Below are 17,555 nucleotides of genomic sequence, written 5' to 3' on the forward strand. Positions count from 1 at the left end.
TCCAACAGAAATGACAGTTTGGCAATTCAGAGCATTTTGTGGAAAAATACAACCTGTGAAAGATTTATCTGCATTGAGTTTGAAATGGAACATGATGCAGTTGTGCTTTAAGAGAAGGTCAAATATAAGGAGTACCATGAGCAAACAGATGAGTTGGCTGGAGCAAAAGAGCCTGACTTTGGGAAAAAAAAAACCAAAACCCATACTTTCCCAGAATATGTGCTGTTGCTAATTCTTTAAACTCTAGAAAAGATTTATGATTCACTGTGGTAGCAGAGAAGAAAATTATGAAAGCAGTATTTGTCAGATCTCACAGCTGCCCATGATTTAATTGTCTTTGTTTTCCTTTTTTTTCAAAGTGCAACCAGAATTACTCACTCCCAACACAGCCAGTTTGCTCATCCAACAATGCATTACTACGTGCCAAGCGGTTTCTAACTCTACAAGCTGTTTCTTTTATGTACTGATATTTAATTTGACCATATTATTAACGCTGGTTTAGTTGGCATGGTTACTGGACTAGAGATTTGTTAATCTGTAATGCTTAAAAACCAAACAAACCAAAACCAAAACCACTAAGTTTTGCTAAAGGTCTGGTAATCTTATACCTCTTGTTTCTCGGGCCGGGTCCAGGAAGCCTGGAGAGAACAGATATAGAACACAACAACAACAGGGGGAAAAAAAAAAAGCAATAAAAGTTTATCAAAGGTTGCTTTTTAGGTATCACAGTGTCTGCACCACATAGCGTTCTGTGCACATGCAGGCTCCAAGTTGTTCCTCTCGTGTGTGGGGTGATCACCATTCCCATTTCTCAGTATCATCTCAATTTAGATTGGCAGTCCAAATTTTACACCCTGTCATTTGGTCTTCAAATGATTCAGCAAAAAGCTAATAAAACCTGCTCCCATTTTTACACATGGAGTGACTGTTTCCTTTGTCACTTCTCACCATGGCTAGAAACCTGTCCCCAGCACACTGGGGGAAGAGATTCGGATGACCCAGGTCACTCAATTGCAAGGACAGTTACAGAACTGGTTTGCTGACACTGGTTTGTTAGCCACCCACACACACTGATTGACATTAACACTCACACTGCTGATGTGATCATGCATTTGTCCATGTTCTGACATGCACACTTGGTCAGGAGTAGGAGACCTTGAGCTGCAGAGCACTGAAACAGTATGAAGTCTCCCAGCCTGGAGACAGCAGGGTAGAACCTTGCATCTCCAGTTGATAGTGTTCATTCAGCTCATTATCCTGTGTCCCAGTGGCTTGGGACAACCAAACATGCACAAACCTTCCCAGTAAGCATACATTTCCCATCCAGAGAAAGCCACCAACAGTGTGGTTCAGAAAGCACAGAGTTGCTGGGTTCTGGTTCTTCCCCACCACCACCCCAACCCCCAATTTATCTTTCAAATATTCTTCTTCTGGTCTGTATTTCAATTACAACTTGATACAGTTCAGGAGTCAAAAATCACCTGCTAATATCACAGCCAGGATGGCATTACTGATGTGAGGCACAAGCACTGCTGACGTGTGGATGTGACAGCTCAGGAGGGAGTGACGTTACAGGAATGGGAATGGAATCTTGGGAGATGGGAATCAGAGAAACACAGTGCACAACTCCTTCCACAGTGCTTCTAGTGAACACTGGGACACTTAAATACTAAACATAAGGTACAGACAGCCCCATTTTACAATGTCTTTGAGGAAAACAAGGTATCTGCCTGCAACTAGAGGCCTGAGGTGAAGCAGTTGTAAGAGAAGCTCATTAACAACTGCATGGGCTAGGATACTCCCATCATTTCTGTGTTTGCATATCCTGTTGGGCACAAGTTCCTTGGAAAGCTGAACAGGCAACCATAATTCATCATAACCCCTTTCTGACATAACAGCACTTCCTCTGTATCTGAGTAAGATGGGCCAGCAAGGGAACTGCCTTGCTGATAGCCATGCAAGTCCCCTTTCAACCCAATCCGCTGATGCTCTGTGGTGTCAGCACAGAGGAATTTAAAAAAAACACCCAACACCCCACAATCCAAATGAACAACAAGAAAAGGAGATGTGGTTTTATCCTTTGGTGTTCAGTACCTATCAGCTTAAAGGAAGATAAAAGAAGAAAAAAGCCTGTTTCCACGCTCCTAGAGTCTCTTTGTAATGGTGCTTGTGAGTGGGGGGATGGAGGGGAATAGAACCACATTTTCCATCCTGGAGAGCTTCATACTAACCCTTCCTGATTAAGACAAAGAGATACAGAAGCTGTACTCAGCACCATGCAGGGGACAGAGGGGGAATCAAGAGCCTCAGGCATGCTAGCATCTCCCCTTCCCTTTGGAAGTGAGTTGTTAAACAGGAACATCTTCAGTTCCAAGAGAGCTCCTGTGAACTTCCAATCTCATCTCCCCCCTGGATCATTAAATCCACAAATATTTCCATGTATGTCTCTTGTGAGATAAAAAGTACATCACAAATCTAGGACAGGGAATTGTATAAAAAAAAAAATCAGAAAATTAAATTTTGAAATCTTAGATCTGCTGCATCCCATCTGGAAGCACTTTGCTGAAGGTGTTGCAACAATGCTCATTAGCATCAGCACACAGGAAGAACTTCTTCCCAGTGAGGGTGAGGGAGCCCTGGGACAGGCTGCCCAGGGGGTGTGGAGTCTCCTCCTCTGGAGAGATTCCAGCCCCCTCGGGACACCGACCTGTGTGCCCTGTCCTAGGGACCCTGCTTTGGCAGGGGGTTGGACCCCGTGAGCTCTGGAGGTCCCTTCCCACCCCTGTGATTCTGTGAATCAGTCACCTACTAAAGGGGGCCTCAAACTCTGATCCATTCAGAAGTCAGACTTTTGCATTATCCTACTTTAGTAGGAACCAGTAACCCAGCATTATGACACTTTACAGGTTAAACTGTAACTAGGATAAAGGAGGAAGAACACCAGAACACATCTGTCCCTCTGCTCTTGACAGAGGATGTGATAAAACCTTCACTTTACTTTTGACCTGCCATAGAGAAAATGCTAATGAGATGCAGATCTTGAGTGCCAGCATGGGAGGACAGACAGCATTGCTGGGGGAGATTCTACACCACAGATATACCCACTGCCAGCTCTGGCAAGATGGTCAAAGGTCTGCACAAAAAGCATCACCTCCCATTCCTCAGGCACCAAGCTAGGCTGCTGGGTAACACACAGAGGACTGTCTGCAACTGTGTCATGTGGAAGAGCTGGTAGTGACTCCACAAACCTGTCAGTAACCACACTCATGTCTGCACTGAAATGGTACAACCTGTACACACCAGTAGAGAGCAAACCTCTATTTGCTGAACCCCAGTTAGTCTGTTAGAGGAACAGAGGCAGCATGTCTCTTGAAAGGGCATGAAACACACTGAAGGTGAGGAGGAACATGGCATACTGGTTTGATCAGCTTTGCAGCTGGTGTCATTCAAAGAGAAAGCATTCTTCCTCTCTACAGTGCTACATCAATAAATACTTGAGGAAAGACAAAGCCAAACCACGTCAGTCACTGTGTTGAGGACTTTCCAGGGCTGTTGGTGGCCATGTTCTGCAGGAATGACAGTGGAATCACAGACTAACAGAGCAAGAGTTTCTCCTAGGCAGCACCTTTCTACATCCACAACCAAAGTAAACCACATTTAAGCAATTTATTTTTAAAAAATTGCTATTATTTTTTATTTTTAACAATTACCATGCCAGTATCTAGAAGTGTAGTTTGCTCCTTTGTGTTGGGACACAGTTGCCAATCATGGGACTTTCCTAAAGCATGGCCACAAGCACTTACCTTTGCAGAGCATCTTCAATGCAAGAGGCTGTTTGCCCAAAGGGACCTCACATTATGCATAGCCACAGAGAGGAGAAACTTCTGCTAAAGGTGCTAGGATATCCTCAGGTCTCTCAGGGAAGCATGGGATTGTGGAAATAGCTGTTACATTAACCAAGTGTTTGGACTATAGCACCTCCTGCCCCTTGTCCACACATCAGACTGTCTCTGTTCTTTGACAAAGACTGTGGAGAGGGGGAACCACAAAGCAACTGAGGACTTGTTTGTTGTTTGGGGGTATGGGTAGGTTTTTCTGAAGTTCATGAGAATAAGGGGCACCTCTAGATCTTTAAAAGTTTGGAGTATGATCACAAAAGTAAATAACACCTAGCAAGACCAATGCATCTAAATCATATTCCAAAGTAGAGCTTGATAATTTTAAAAATAGCATTTTTTTTTGGTCCCACAGCAAAGAGCACCCATTTCCCTGTGCTAACCCAGGGACAGTAAACCAAATATAAACATTTATTACATATGCAACCAAATGCATATCAGAGCTATTTTGACCTGAGGATTTTCTGGCTATCTGTACCATTCCCCTAAGTTTACAGCACAAGATAGAAAATGGGGGACAAGGGAAAACCAAAACCACACAAAAAATAGAATCCTGCCTAGAAAGTGCATGGCATATGATAACCCCCCCAACCCAAAAGACCAAACCTTTTCCCTGAAGGATTGAACTAGTACATGAGACACGTGGTAGTACCTCAAACCTTTGATTTTCCCCCATATATGTAAGAAACTATCAGAGCATTAACATTTTCCTTAACATTGATCATCAACTTAACACCATCAAACTGGATATATGAGAGGCTCAAAAATGGTTAGCAGTTTTGCCACTGACATCCTGTTAAGTTTTATTAGGCTGGACAGATCAAACTCTCTGCAAACAGAGCATTGTGTCCAGTTCTGGGCTCCCTGGGATAAACCAGCCAGGGATCTCCTGGAGAGAGTCCAGAGGAGGCTACGAAGGGGATGGAGGGCCTGGAGCATCTCCCCTGTGAGGAAAGGCTGAGTGAGCTGGGGCTGTTCAGCCTGGAGAGAAGCAGCCTGAGAGGGGATCTGATCAATGGGTATAAAGATCTGAAGGGTGGGACACAGGGGGACATGGGCAGCCTCTTCTCAGTGTCTATGGGGACAGGACAAGGGGCAATGGGCTCAAGTTGGAGCACAGGGAGTTCCACACCAATCTGGGGAAGAACTTCTTCCCAGTGAGGGTGAGGGAGCCCTGGGACAGGCTGCCCAGGGGGTGTGGAGTCTCCTTCTCTGGAGAGATTCCAGCCCTGTCTGGACACCGACCTGTGTGCCCTGTCCTAGGGACCCTGCTTTGGCAGGGGGCTGGACCCCATGAGCTCTGGGGGTCCCTTCCCACCCCTGTGATTCTGTGACTCTGTAACAACATGGTGAAGAGCTCACATCACGAAGGCAATTCAAAAAGCTCATTTAGGAGGTTACAAAGCAGAATGGCAGCTGTGTGAATGACTGACAGTGGTTACCTCTGTCACTTTAAGAAGTCTATCAACTGCTGCCTTTGTACTGAGTCAGAATCCCTGGTATGCCCAAGTTATCTGATCCCTGAAGCATTCTGTTATTAGATTATTGATAAGCAAACAGCTCCTTGCTCCTACTTTTTCTAGTGTTTCCTTGGCTCTAAACTTTGCTTCCTGATTACCTTATGCAACCAGTATGAAATACCTACAGTAAATCACTACATCCTGATCTCACTTGGTTAAGGGGAATTGTGGACAACAAAAAACCAACACAGGCTATTGAAAGAGAAACTGCTAATTATTTTTGCCTTTTAAGAACAAAATGGTACTGATGTGATCAACAAACAGGTGAACACAAAGGCAGCCAGGCTTTTGTGCTTCAGGTACATGCAGCATTAGAATACAGTACAGGGCAAGAAGGAATTAACAGGCTCATTTTGGTCCAGTGCATATTTGAGAGATAATACCCCAACACCTCTCAACCTGCCACCCTCTGAGATTGTATGGACAACACTGGAATCAGGATGGTCATTTCCACCTCTCAGCTTGGGAACAGAAGGGAAAAAACCCTTTCAGAAGCTTCCTGCAACTGTAGGTCCCTTTGGAAGCTCCTCTGAAAAGTGTCCAGTCTACTGCTTTTCAAGTTCATTCAACACAGGGTGATACCAGCAGGAATTCAGATCCTCAATCACTACACACTGAGATGGCTCTTTCTACAAAAGGACACCTATGACACTACTTCAAGCTGTCCAGGTGACCCTTTAGCAGACAGCCTGTGTAGGACTGCACGTGTTCTTACTACAGAGAGGGGAATCACCATGATTTCCATGTGCATCTCTGCGTGGCTATCATGCATTCAGGATCAGCAGAGGCAAGCAGATACAAGCTGCACTGATCCCAGCAAGTGAGGCCATGGTTTTGGTAAGGGTTATACCTTCTCTTCATTGCTGATGTTCCTGGTGGAGGTTCTCCAAGTGATGGAAGGGATTGGGTCCCCAGATGCCTCACAGGTCAGTGTAATCTGATCCTCCAGTTCCATGGCTGTTTTATTCTCCACATAGGTGATTTTGGGTTTTGCTGAAAAGAAAAAAGCAATCTTCATTCAGTTGGTGCTCAGAATGAAGCCTGCCTGTCAGCAGCAGTGTTTGTAACAAGCAACACTGGGGAAAAAGCCTTTTGAATTGTCACAAGTTTACTGCCATGTGAGGAAGGGAGCAGAGTGGCATTTGGTACCTCCTTGCAGAACTAGAAAGCCTTTTCTACACGTGCTTACAGCTGAGGCTTGTTGTAAGAAAAGACTAGAAAAGGGTATATCTGACATAGAACCCATTTAAAGTGCACAAATGACTATTCCCTGGCACTGTCAGCTAAATCTTGTACCTTGCTGTCTACTTTCTCTGTCCCAAATTAGCTGGTTGATAAGCAGCTTTGCCAAGTGGCTACAGGGGGATGGGACAGGGAGAATTATGTTAACACTCCCAGACTCACAGAAGGTAGGAGAGCTGCTGATTCATTCCTGTAAGCCTAAGGTCATTCACAGTGGTGGGGTGGAGTTCACCTTCCTGTCCAGGTTACAGTAAGTCCCCCTGAAGTGCTAAAGCCCTTTTAATCACAGCTTTTGTTGGATTAGGATTTAGCCTGCTGGGCCTAGAAGATATTTCAGGTAGCATGTGAACCCTCACACCACCCCTGGCACAGGACTGAATTTCTTTTATCAGAGAGGGAGCAGAAAGGAGTTGGCATCTGTTTCAGACACATACATTAGATCTACTTTTCCCTAGCATGATGGCAGAGGTGTACAGCATTGCTTGGGAAGGCAGCAACTGTGGATAAGACATACCAGGCATAACAGGGATAAGTAGGTTACTTCCAGCTTGCACTAGAGAGCTACCAACAGCCAACTGGCTTGGAAAGGGAGGACAGCAAGAGCATGCTTACCAAAGACTTTGAGATGAATGGTGGCATCCTGCTCACCAGCCTTGTTCTCAGCAATGCAGATGTATTCTGCTTCATCACTCTTATCCACCTTCCTGATGATGAGCTCAGACCCATCATAGTTAAAACTGTATTTCTCTTCATCATCAGCCTGTTCCACTGGCTCTCCATCCCTGCAAGGCACAATGCACACTGTGTTGGGAAGGAGAAGCTATCAAAGCCTACATTTTGATCTATTCCTAATCCCTCCTGCATCAGGGCTCCTGGTAGCTGAACCTTTCCCCCACCCTCAACACATCTTACAGCCTATATGCAAGAGCTATAAACACCCTGAAGGTGGCTTCTGTCCTTGCAACTATCCCAGGATGTCAAAAGCCTTTTCATCGTTACAACTTGTCCTCACAACCTTTACCTAGAAGGCCACACAATTTCAAGAACAGTGTACCTGATGACTGTACCACTGCCTGACAGGGAAACGTAGACCTGACAAAAATGAAGAGACTTCACATACAGATCTCTTGGTATGACAAACACAGGCTACAGCATCCATTTTTGCCTAAGATTCCCCACAACAGATGAACACAAACTGACCCACAGGACAAGTCTGGTGAGCATGAAGCTTCACCTTAATTTGCAGCTTGACAGAAGAATGCACCAGGCCAGTGAAAATTACTGATTTTACCATTATTCTTGTTTTTCCAGGAAGCTGTTCTGGTTGAGGCTGGGATAATTTTCTTCATAGTAGCTCATATGCTGCTATGGTTTGGGGTTTGTGGCCAAAACAGCGTTGGTAAGACAATGATGTTTTAGCTGTGGCTGAGCAGTATCCACACAACATCCAAGAGCTCTCTGTTTCCCACACTGCCCTGCCAGCAAGCAGGCTGAGGGTGTGCAAAAGTTGGGAGGGTACAGCTGACCTGGCTAAACACCTGCCTGCCAATGGTAAGAAGTGAATTCCTTATTTTGCTTTGCTTGCAGGCACAGCTTTTGCTTTACCTATTAAACTGCATTTATCTCAGCCAAGGAGGCTTTGGATTTTGACCCTTCTGATTCTCTTCCCCATTCCACTCAGATAAATGTGAATGGCTGTGTGGTGCTGAGCTGCCTACTGGGACTAACCCACAACAGAAGCTAACTGCAACTCCATTATGAGGCCATTCTTCCTCTTGTGAGAGAAATTAATCAATCTTATTCTAGTTAAAACCTTGCATTCCCTCCAGCCTGGTTTTCCAGGCCTTGGTGAGAACATCCACACTCACACACCATCAGGACATTGCACACAGCATCTTACTTTGTCCACGTAATGGTTGGCTCAGGGAAGCCATCAGCATCACAAGCTAAGGTGACAGACTGGCTCAGGTTGGCAGTGGCATTCATGGTGCTCTGCCTGGCACGCACAGAAGGAGGTACTAGAAGAGAAGGAATTCAGGTTCAAGTTAAGAAGAGCAAAAGATGTGAGCAACAGTGAGCCCTGGAAGGGTCACTGTACATGTGTGATACACACAGGCATCACCAGTAATTAAAGCCCTTATCCCATCACCTGCAGCTTTCAATGAACAGGTTTGACCTCTCCAAAGCCAACAGCACAGGGAAGGAAGGGCAGAGGGTGGAGAGACCAACAGAAAATCAGTATTGTGGCCCAAACCACTTGTGAGTCCCAACAAGATCAGTGTCACAAGGGGCTTCAGATTTCTCTTGACATGCTGATTCCCTGTAAACATCTGTAAGTGCTCAATTTCATGGACATTTCTATTTGACACAGCAGAGAAGTACTCCTGAGCTGCCCAGAACTTGTGAGCCCCAATCTGAAGAAACATCTCCATCAGGAACCTGGAGTACAGGTACTACACATCCTGCCCCTGAACCAGGCCTTATTCTCAGCCACTCACCATTCACAATGACCTGAATGTCTTTGAAGTTGATCTCCCCACGCGCCAGGATCCGGCCCTCGCAGCGGTACGTCCCTTCATCCGTTTTCTTGATCCCCCTGATCTGCAGGTAGTTGTTGGACAGGACTATAAATCGAACTGGAAGAGACAAAAGGAAGGTTCATCCAAGGATCCTCAGGAATGCTTGCTGCTCTAACAGGTGGTTCTCCTCTCCTTGCCCTTGCTATGTTGAGACAAAGCTTAGCATAACAACATTTCCCTTCAAGGCCAGGTTGGATGGGGCCCTGGGCAACCTTGTGTAGCTCCAGGCCTGGAGGTTGGTGGCCCTGCCTGTGGCAGGGGGGTTGGAGCTCTGTGACCCTTGGGGTCCCTCCCAACCCAGACCAGTCTGTGATTCTATAATTTAATAGAGTTGCTGCTGTAACTGAAGCTGCCATGAAAGAAACCAGACGTGGGCAGCAGACCAAATGCTCTGGTGCTTTGTGCTGTAAGTACACCCTCCCAGAGAGGAGCACATACACACACACACAAACACATTTACATTTCATTAGTATTACACAACAAGCAATTTGAAACTTGTCCCTGTTGCCCAACGGTGGCAGAGGTCAAGTGTTACTATAGGCCCCTTGAGCCTGCAACAAGCAGACCTGGAAAACAATCTGGAGTCAGGGCTCTGCAGTCCCCTCTGATAGCAAAACATTCCTCTGGGCAGGACAGCCTGCAGCATTTTGAAATGAAATGTTCTTTTAGCCCTTTTTCCTTTGGAAGGCAGGAGGGCATCACCACATGAGGCTTTTCTCTCTGATGGGATTTCTTTTAGCTGAAGTTTTTTCCTAACATTCCTTCACCTGTTTCAGTGTCAAAGCCCAATGGCCATTTCTATGGGAGCATTATTGTCCTGACAAACCAGAGCATCTTGAATAACTAAATTCAAATCCTAAGACACACTGTTAGGTCCAAATTGCTTCTCCCTTGTGACCACCACCATTTTGTTCTTCTGAACCCCTTCTGTTAGCCTAATTTGAATTAAGATGAGAGATGGACATTTGACCTCGGAATGGACAAGCACCAAAACATCTCTTGTGCCTTACCATCTTTTTTTAGGATAACATCCCTGCCTTTGTGCTTCCAGATGATGGTAGGAGGCAGTGAGCTGACCACGTCGCACACAATCACAGCATCATCCCCCTCCTTGAATTCCTGAGGAGTGGGAGCATTCTTGAACATCAGCTTTTCTGAAAACAACAGAGGAGAGAAAGTCACTGCAGCTTTCAGCACACCACAAGCTGTGCTCCTGAGGAAAGAAACCCCAGAGGACACATTCCCTAGCAATCTCCATGTTCCCAAGGGGAGGATGATAAAGGTGTGTGTGACTCAACGCACTGCAGCACAGGAACCCCAGTTTCCAGGCCTGTCAGTGGGCCAAATCAATCCTTTACAGAGCTCACTGATTTGTCCACATTGCAAAGAGAAAATGTGAACTTGGGATTTCTCAGCTTCCCAGCAGGAAGGGGAAGAGCTGCTATCATGGCTCTGCTGGACAACATGCTGATGGTTTATGATAACACTTCTGAACGTGTGATCTTCTTTACTGAAGACTAGTCTTATCTTATAGAATGTCTGTCACCCACAAAAGCCGCTCTGTTTGCTTACTCCTCCCAGACACTGAGGATGTGCTAGAATCATCTCCTCCTACCCCTTGCTTTCCTGTCTTTCAGGAGGATTTAAGCAGTAAACACACTGGTAATGCCCTGTCAGGCCAAGTCCTAGATCCCCCTTCCCCCTCAAAACCACGAGTGAAGACAACTTCACCTTCTTAACACCCCTGTTCTTTTCAAGAAACCCCCTTCAAGAAACACCCCTTTCACCCTTCAAGACACCCACCCACCAACCCCTTCAAGAAACACCCCTTTTCTTTTCAAGAAAACCCCTTCTTCCCCTTTCAAAACTGCCTCTTCTAGAAAAGTAGGAGGGTTGACTCCCTAACGTCGCCTCACAGATGTGCAAGGTAAGACCAGAAACCAGCCTGGGAGCCTCTCTCTTACGGAAGATTTTCACGTTGACGGTGGCCTCGGAATCTCCCTGCTCCAGGCTACTGACAACACACTTGTAGATGCCAGCATCATCAATGTTGGCGTTGTAGATGGTGAGGGTGGAGGAGAACTCATCGTTCCGCACCACCGAGATGCGCTGCTGGTTCGGCGTCAGCTTCTCACCGTTGGGGGAGAACCAGGAAATGTCTTTGGATTTGGCTTCCCCTGCCACTAGGGACAACGAAAACAAGAGAACAGAGCAAAGCCAAGTGAGTTCCCCAACAGCTCTGCACAGAGGGAACGACACACAACCAGGAGCACTAGGCAGAAGACTAACCTAAGGGAAGGGCTGCTGGTACCTGAGAAGCAAGCAAAGAAAATTCTGTCTCTCAGCACTGAGAGTGGCCAACTGCTGTCCTGCAAAAACGATATTAGGTTGATTTTAGAATCTGCAGGGGCTCACTCACTTGAGTCCAGAATAGCCTATGTATCCTGGAATCCCATGGCCCTGTCTCTCCACTACACAGTAAAACCCTCTTCCTGCTTGAGCTCCATCATACATCTTTATTTGCAGCCTCAGCTACTTTTGCATACCAAAATGGTGATGCTGCTGTAGCAGCAATGCTGGCATTGATCAGCTTAAACCTCCTGCTGCACCCAGAGTAAGTCACAAATCTTAAGTGCTTCCAGGCAGTCTCTTTCTTGCAGCTCCCATCTCTGCATTTCTCAATGTGGCTTTGATATTTGGGATGAAGGCCTATTGCTGGAGGGGCTTTAATTGGTCCCACAGTTTTCTGAATGCAAATATCATCACTTTCCCAGCGTATACTTCCATTTTTAAAGCACTAGATTCACCAGGTTACTCTGCATTTGAGCACTCCTGGGTCAGATGACCTCACATCTTGTCCCAGTCAGTATGCTCCTGAGGAAGCCTAGTGCTCTCATTGTGGTTTGCTCCCAGACCTCACCATAGCACCCATTTGCTGTGTCATGCTTCAGGGTGCTATCACACCAGTGCTCCAAGGTCCTAATTCCTCCCATGAGAAAGCTGCCCAGCTGTTTTCAGGAAAGTCTCTGGAGGGGACATGTGGATGCTGAGTTGGAAAACACCATAACGGTAGGACCCACTTTGGGGTACACAGCTTGTGCCAGCACTGCACCACACTGCAGGAGAACAGCCTGGGGACTTTTGTGCTCTGCACAAAGAGTAAATGGTGGCACAAGAAAATGCAGGCTTTCAGCAGCATTAAAATCCTTAGTTGTGGAGGTAACAACTCCCAAGTCACCTAGAATTCTCATTACTGCTGTTGGCATTTGATTAGAGACATAATTTGGAAAAACAACAGGCTTAATTCTAAACTCAAAAGATCAAAGCACTGTGGAAAGATGCAAGGTGCCATTGTCATGGTTAGAGCCCAAGCTTAGAGGCAACACTGACACCTGGGCTTTTTTTCATTTTAAACTCTGTTTGCTGCAGCTGCTTTCTGCTGCCAGCTCTGAAGAGAGAACACATTTTCTGCTTCCAATAAACAGCACGTGTCCTCTTCATTATGCAGTCTTATAAACCATAAAGACATTTAAGAAAGAAAGATCTAAAGATGTTGCAGCCAGACCTGTCACTGGAGCTTTTATCCCAGAGTTAACACACTGATTGACCTGCCCAGCAAAACCCAAATGAAGACAATGGATGCCATAAGACATCACTTACCTTGACATAAGAAGAATTTAGATTCTCCAACACTGATTTCCCCCTGGCTTGGAACAATGTCCACTTGTAGAGAGGCTGGAAAAGAAATAAGCATGCAGTAGATGGTTAGGTGATAGGAGTGGTCTTCAGCAAAAAAAGCTTTACCACCCTTCCAATCCCCATGGCTCCACAGGCTAGTGCATTCCTGGCTTCACAAGCAATGCTGTTCATCAGTATTTCATAGAAACACAGAATGGTTTGGGCTGGAAGGGACCTTAAAGACCACCTTGTTCCAACCCCTCTGCCACAGGCAGGGACACCCTCCACTTGCCCAGGGTGCCCAAAGCCCCATCCAAGCTGGCCTCCAACCCTGCCACGGATCCAGGGGCAGCCACAGCTTCTCTGGGCACCCTGGGCCAGGGCCTCACCAGCCTCACAGTAGAGAATTTCTTCCCAGTATCTAAATCTAAGTCTCCCCTCCTTCAGCTGAAGGCCATTCCACCTTATCCTATCACTCTGTGCCCTCGTTAACACTCCCTCTCCACCTCCCTTACAGATACAGGAAAGCTGCCATGAGCTCTGCCCAGAGCCTTCTCTGAAGAGCTACAAACCCCTCAGGACCCAAAAGGAGGTTGCTAACATGCAGGTTTGTTTCTGGCCCTTTATAAAGCCCCAAATCATACAGAAAGGGCTGAGTTACATTCAAATCTCTACCACACAGCAGTGCCAGGGAGTATACTTGATCTGTGCACCAGAACATCATGCAGCCAATAGAGACTCCTCTGAATTCAAACTGACACTGCCTCCTGGCAGCAAATACAAACTACCTTTGCTTTGGAGAATCCCTATTGCTCTTTAAGATACCACATTCATACAAGTCACCGTTAAGAACTATCACAGATGCAAAGTGGGAGTCACTTGATCTTCCCTGATTTCCCACTCTGATCTTCCAGTCAGAAACCTAATCCAAACAGCCTGCAAACGGAGAGGTTTATAGCAGACAGAGCATACCATGGGTAGGAAGGAGATTTCCTCCAGTTTATACTGACAAGGGCTACTGACAGTTCATGATTTCTGCCTTCAGAGTTCATCCAGGAACATTTCACCCAACTCCCTCCCGCTGCAGGGATGCAACTCTCGGTCTCTTCCACTGTCTTTTCTCAGAACATCATTGGTGCTTTGGCTTTTATTTTTTACTTGTTATTTTCCTGACTTTTTGATGTTCTATTTTTAAATAAGAGACTCAAGGTGTTTTGGCAGCAGAGGTGGACCAGATATTCCCTGGACCCAAGTGAAGCATCTATTACACACTTGCCTGGGACTGATGGATCCTGGAGTCAGTGAAAGACATTGTACTGTCTGTGTTCCCTACAACTGAATCCAGCACAGCCTCAAAGGAATCATTTAAAAATAATCCATTAAATAATAATTCCAGAGAGCACATTTGAGGATCCTGTTGCTGAAAGAAATCAAAATGAATCTCAGATGTTTCCTGTCTCCCTTTGGACATACTTAACTCACACGTCTCGTCTGAGGGTTCCTCTCTCACCTTCCTTGTACTTTTCAATGAAGTACACCTTGCCCTTCTAGCTCCTCCATTCAGCCTGGTTTAGTTCTGGGTAATCTAATTTCTCTAAGTGATATTATTTTAATATAACTTCATCCCAAACAGAATTGCAAGCACAAAGAGCCAAATATAAAAAAAAAAAGGCTAAAGGTTTATTAGATTCAGTGCAGAGAGGACTAAAGAGCCCAATTCTATAGGCTCATATTTGTTACTGGTATTTTATAAAGTTTTCCAACATCTGTTTACACCTGGAATCATATTCTGGGGTGCTTTTCCTAGGGAGGTGTCTGCTGTATGGAACAAGAGCACAGCTACTCCCAAGAGATGTTAAATGTCTCAAATCCAGATATCCAATACCTTCATTACCCTATAAACACAGAGGGCTGGGCGCAGCAGATTGCCTGTAACAACCCATCCACCCTACCAAGGTCTAAGGTCCACCCTCTCTAAGGTCTCTTACAGGACCTTAGAGAATTACCTGTGCCTTTGTATCAATCTCTTTGTAAATATTAAGGTCACAAAGTGTCTTGACAGCATCACTGTTGCTCCTCTGGAAGTCACCCTGTTCAAGCTTGCCACAACATCAGCAACTCCACAAGCACAATCTTATTCAAAGGCCCAAGTCCCGTGCTGAGGACTCTGCAGTGACACAGCAGTGCTCCAGTACAACAAGACTTCTGTTCACAGGAAAAGCCCATCCATCTTGCCAGAAGAATAATTAGCTCTTAAGGTTGGGGAGGTAAGAGAAGTTTCTTCCTCTTCTTAATTGCTCAAGACCTCAAGTGGCACAAATAACCCTCTTAATGTCCAGAACTTGAAAAATTACTTGCCCACCCTTCCTGACAGCTGCTACTGGCTGCTCTAAGCTTCTTGCAAACATGACCAAAGGAAGCACATACACTGCTTGCCCTTTACCAGCCCATTAGCAGACCAGACACCACCAGCAGCCGTTACACAACTCACCACCCACGTGCTTTTCTGTGCACCAGACACTTTGATTTCCCCAGTGTTTCAGTGTCCTTCTGCACTGTGGAAGGCAAACTAAAGCCAGTACAGGTACACAACATCTTAAACCACACAGACATGATTTTGTTCTCAGTGTAGTAGCTGGCTAAGTTCCTACATGCTCTTTCTCCTCTACTCAAGAGTTTCTCAGGATCATGGGAACTATCAGACTGGCAGTTAATGTTTCCAATAATGAATAATACTGTTTCTCCTCTGAGTCTTATCCTACTATTGAACCCAGTGTCAGTGAAGAAATCACCACGCTCAGCAAGTCAGCTGCAGTGAAGGTATTAAAAACACCAGCATTACATCACACAAGGGACTGATTTCCCTACAGCCTCAGTGACAGAAGTTATGTCACCAGAATTACAGAATGGTTTGGACTGGAAGGGACCTTTCAAGCCCATCTCGTTCCACGCCCTTGCCATGGGCAGGGATACCCTGAATGAGCCTGGGTTGCCCAAAGTCCCATTCAATCTGGCCTTGAACACTGACAGGGATCCAGAGGCAGCCACAGTTTCTCTGGGTAACCTGTGTCAGGGCCTCACCTGCCTCACAGGGAAGGATTTCTGCCTCAGATCTCCTCTCCACCTGCCCTCTTTCAGCTAAAGGCCATTCCCCCTTCCCCTGTCTCACCATGCCCTTGTAAGAAGTCCCTCCAACTTTCCTGTAGGTCCCTCTAGGTACCAAAAGATGGTCTAAGGGCTCCTTGGAGTCTTCTCCAGGCTGAACCACCCCAACACTCTCACCTGTCTTCACAAGAGAGGTGCTTCAGCTTTCATTGCATTAGAAACTAAAACATGATTGTTAGTGCCAGAATTCTCTGCTCAATGTCTGCTACTCTTCTGCATGGTATTCAGGGAAGCCTCTAATACACTGATGCTACCAAGAAATATCCAAGTCATATGTACCAGACACATACAACAGAGGTTCTGCTGCAAGCTCATTTATATTAGCAACCAACAGCAGAACACTCTGAAGAAATTTGATAGTCACCTTTGGCACTTGGCAGCCCAAGTCCCTTTACCTTCTGAGTAGCACATAGCACCAGATGTTCAGGCTTCTGAGTCACTCAGGTGCCTTTGCATACACACAGTGCTGCAATTACCCACTGCTTGCAGAACTAGAGCTTTAAGTTCTCAGAGAATATTACTCAAAAGCGAAAATAGTGGCTACTATGTTTTATAGTATATATATATATATATATATATATATAATAGTAGCTCCTCACTACAGTGAAGCCTAGTAATTTTGTACTCTTATGTTGACTAGTGACCTACAAAATATGCCATAGATCTTCCTGAAGGTATCTTCATCCAGTATTTGTCTATTTCAGCTTCATAAACATCTGTGTCCTTTCCTGTAAGATCATGTCAGCACCAGAAAGAAGCAATTTCCACTTGTGCACATATATATATATATATATGGTGTCCTGTCAGTACAAGGACATTTTGGAAAGCTCCCCATAAAGCTATAATGAAGTGACAAGTTGCAGCTGTGGTGATGGAAGAGCAAGGAGGCAGCAGTGACAAGCATGATATAGTTCCCTGTCAGCATAGATGAATTGAAGTGGGAACACCTCAGAAGGGGAAGTGTTAACTGTCTGCAGAAACAGAGAGGGGAACCTGTCAGGCTAGAGAACTAAATGTAAGTGCTCCAGGTCAACTCCTCAGAACTTCCTAGTGGGAATCAATCTGCCCACAGTCATCTGCACCTTCCCATCTGTCTTTAGGCAGAAGCCACAGCATTTGTTTTGCATTTATACTGTGCCTAGCACAAGGAAATCCAGGATCCACTTACCTAAGAAACAGCCAAGAACCACCTTAAAGTACTGTCTGCTGCCATGCCTTTGCTTACACCCCAGTCAGCAATCACTCCCAGCAGAAAGACTCCTCCTTATTAATCACCAGGTGGAGCAAGTGATCACCTTGTAGTTATTAAAGGCATAAAATACACTTAAGAAACCTCAACATTTCCCTTCTGCCATGGAAGCTGAGAAGCCAAATCACACCTGGCCTTTTTCAGTCTCTTGTGTTTTCTTCTGGCAGTGGTTCTCTGTAGGAGCCAAGATAACAGATTGGATAAGATCTGGATCTGCTTGCCTGGA

General features: G+C 45.6%; 1 protein-coding gene across 5 annotated transcripts in view; it reads right to left on the reverse strand.

Moving 5' to 3' along the window:
- NCAM1 (neural cell adhesion molecule 1) overlaps positions 1 to 17,555 on the reverse strand; it is a gene marked incomplete at both ends in the record, with an annotated part of 117,714 nt that overhangs the window by 43,175 nt on the left and 56,984 nt on the right. For 3 of the 5 annotated variants that reach the window (XM_084274884.1, XM_084274881.1, XM_084274883.1), the window contains 8 exons: positions 609 to 638; positions 6,267 to 6,409; positions 7,271 to 7,440; positions 8,559 to 8,676; positions 9,157 to 9,294; positions 10,248 to 10,391; positions 11,202 to 11,420; positions 12,898 to 12,972. In XM_084274884.1, the coding sequence (XP_084131010.1) occupies positions 609 to 638; positions 6,267 to 6,409; positions 7,271 to 7,440; positions 8,559 to 8,676; positions 9,157 to 9,294; positions 10,248 to 10,391; positions 11,202 to 11,420; positions 12,898 to 12,972 (1,037 nt within the window). The remainder of the gene's footprint in view (positions 1 to 608; positions 639 to 6,266; positions 6,410 to 7,270; positions 7,441 to 8,558; positions 8,677 to 9,156; positions 9,295 to 10,247; positions 10,392 to 11,201; positions 11,421 to 12,897; positions 12,973 to 17,555) is intronic. The other 2 variants (XM_084274885.1, XM_084274882.1) reach the window with 1 other exon arrangement.

This window comes from Gallinula chloropus (assembly GCF_964237585.1).
Source record: "Gallinula chloropus genome assembly, chromosome: 24".
Taxonomy (NCBI): domain Eukaryota; kingdom Metazoa; phylum Chordata; class Aves; order Gruiformes; family Rallidae; genus Gallinula; species Gallinula chloropus.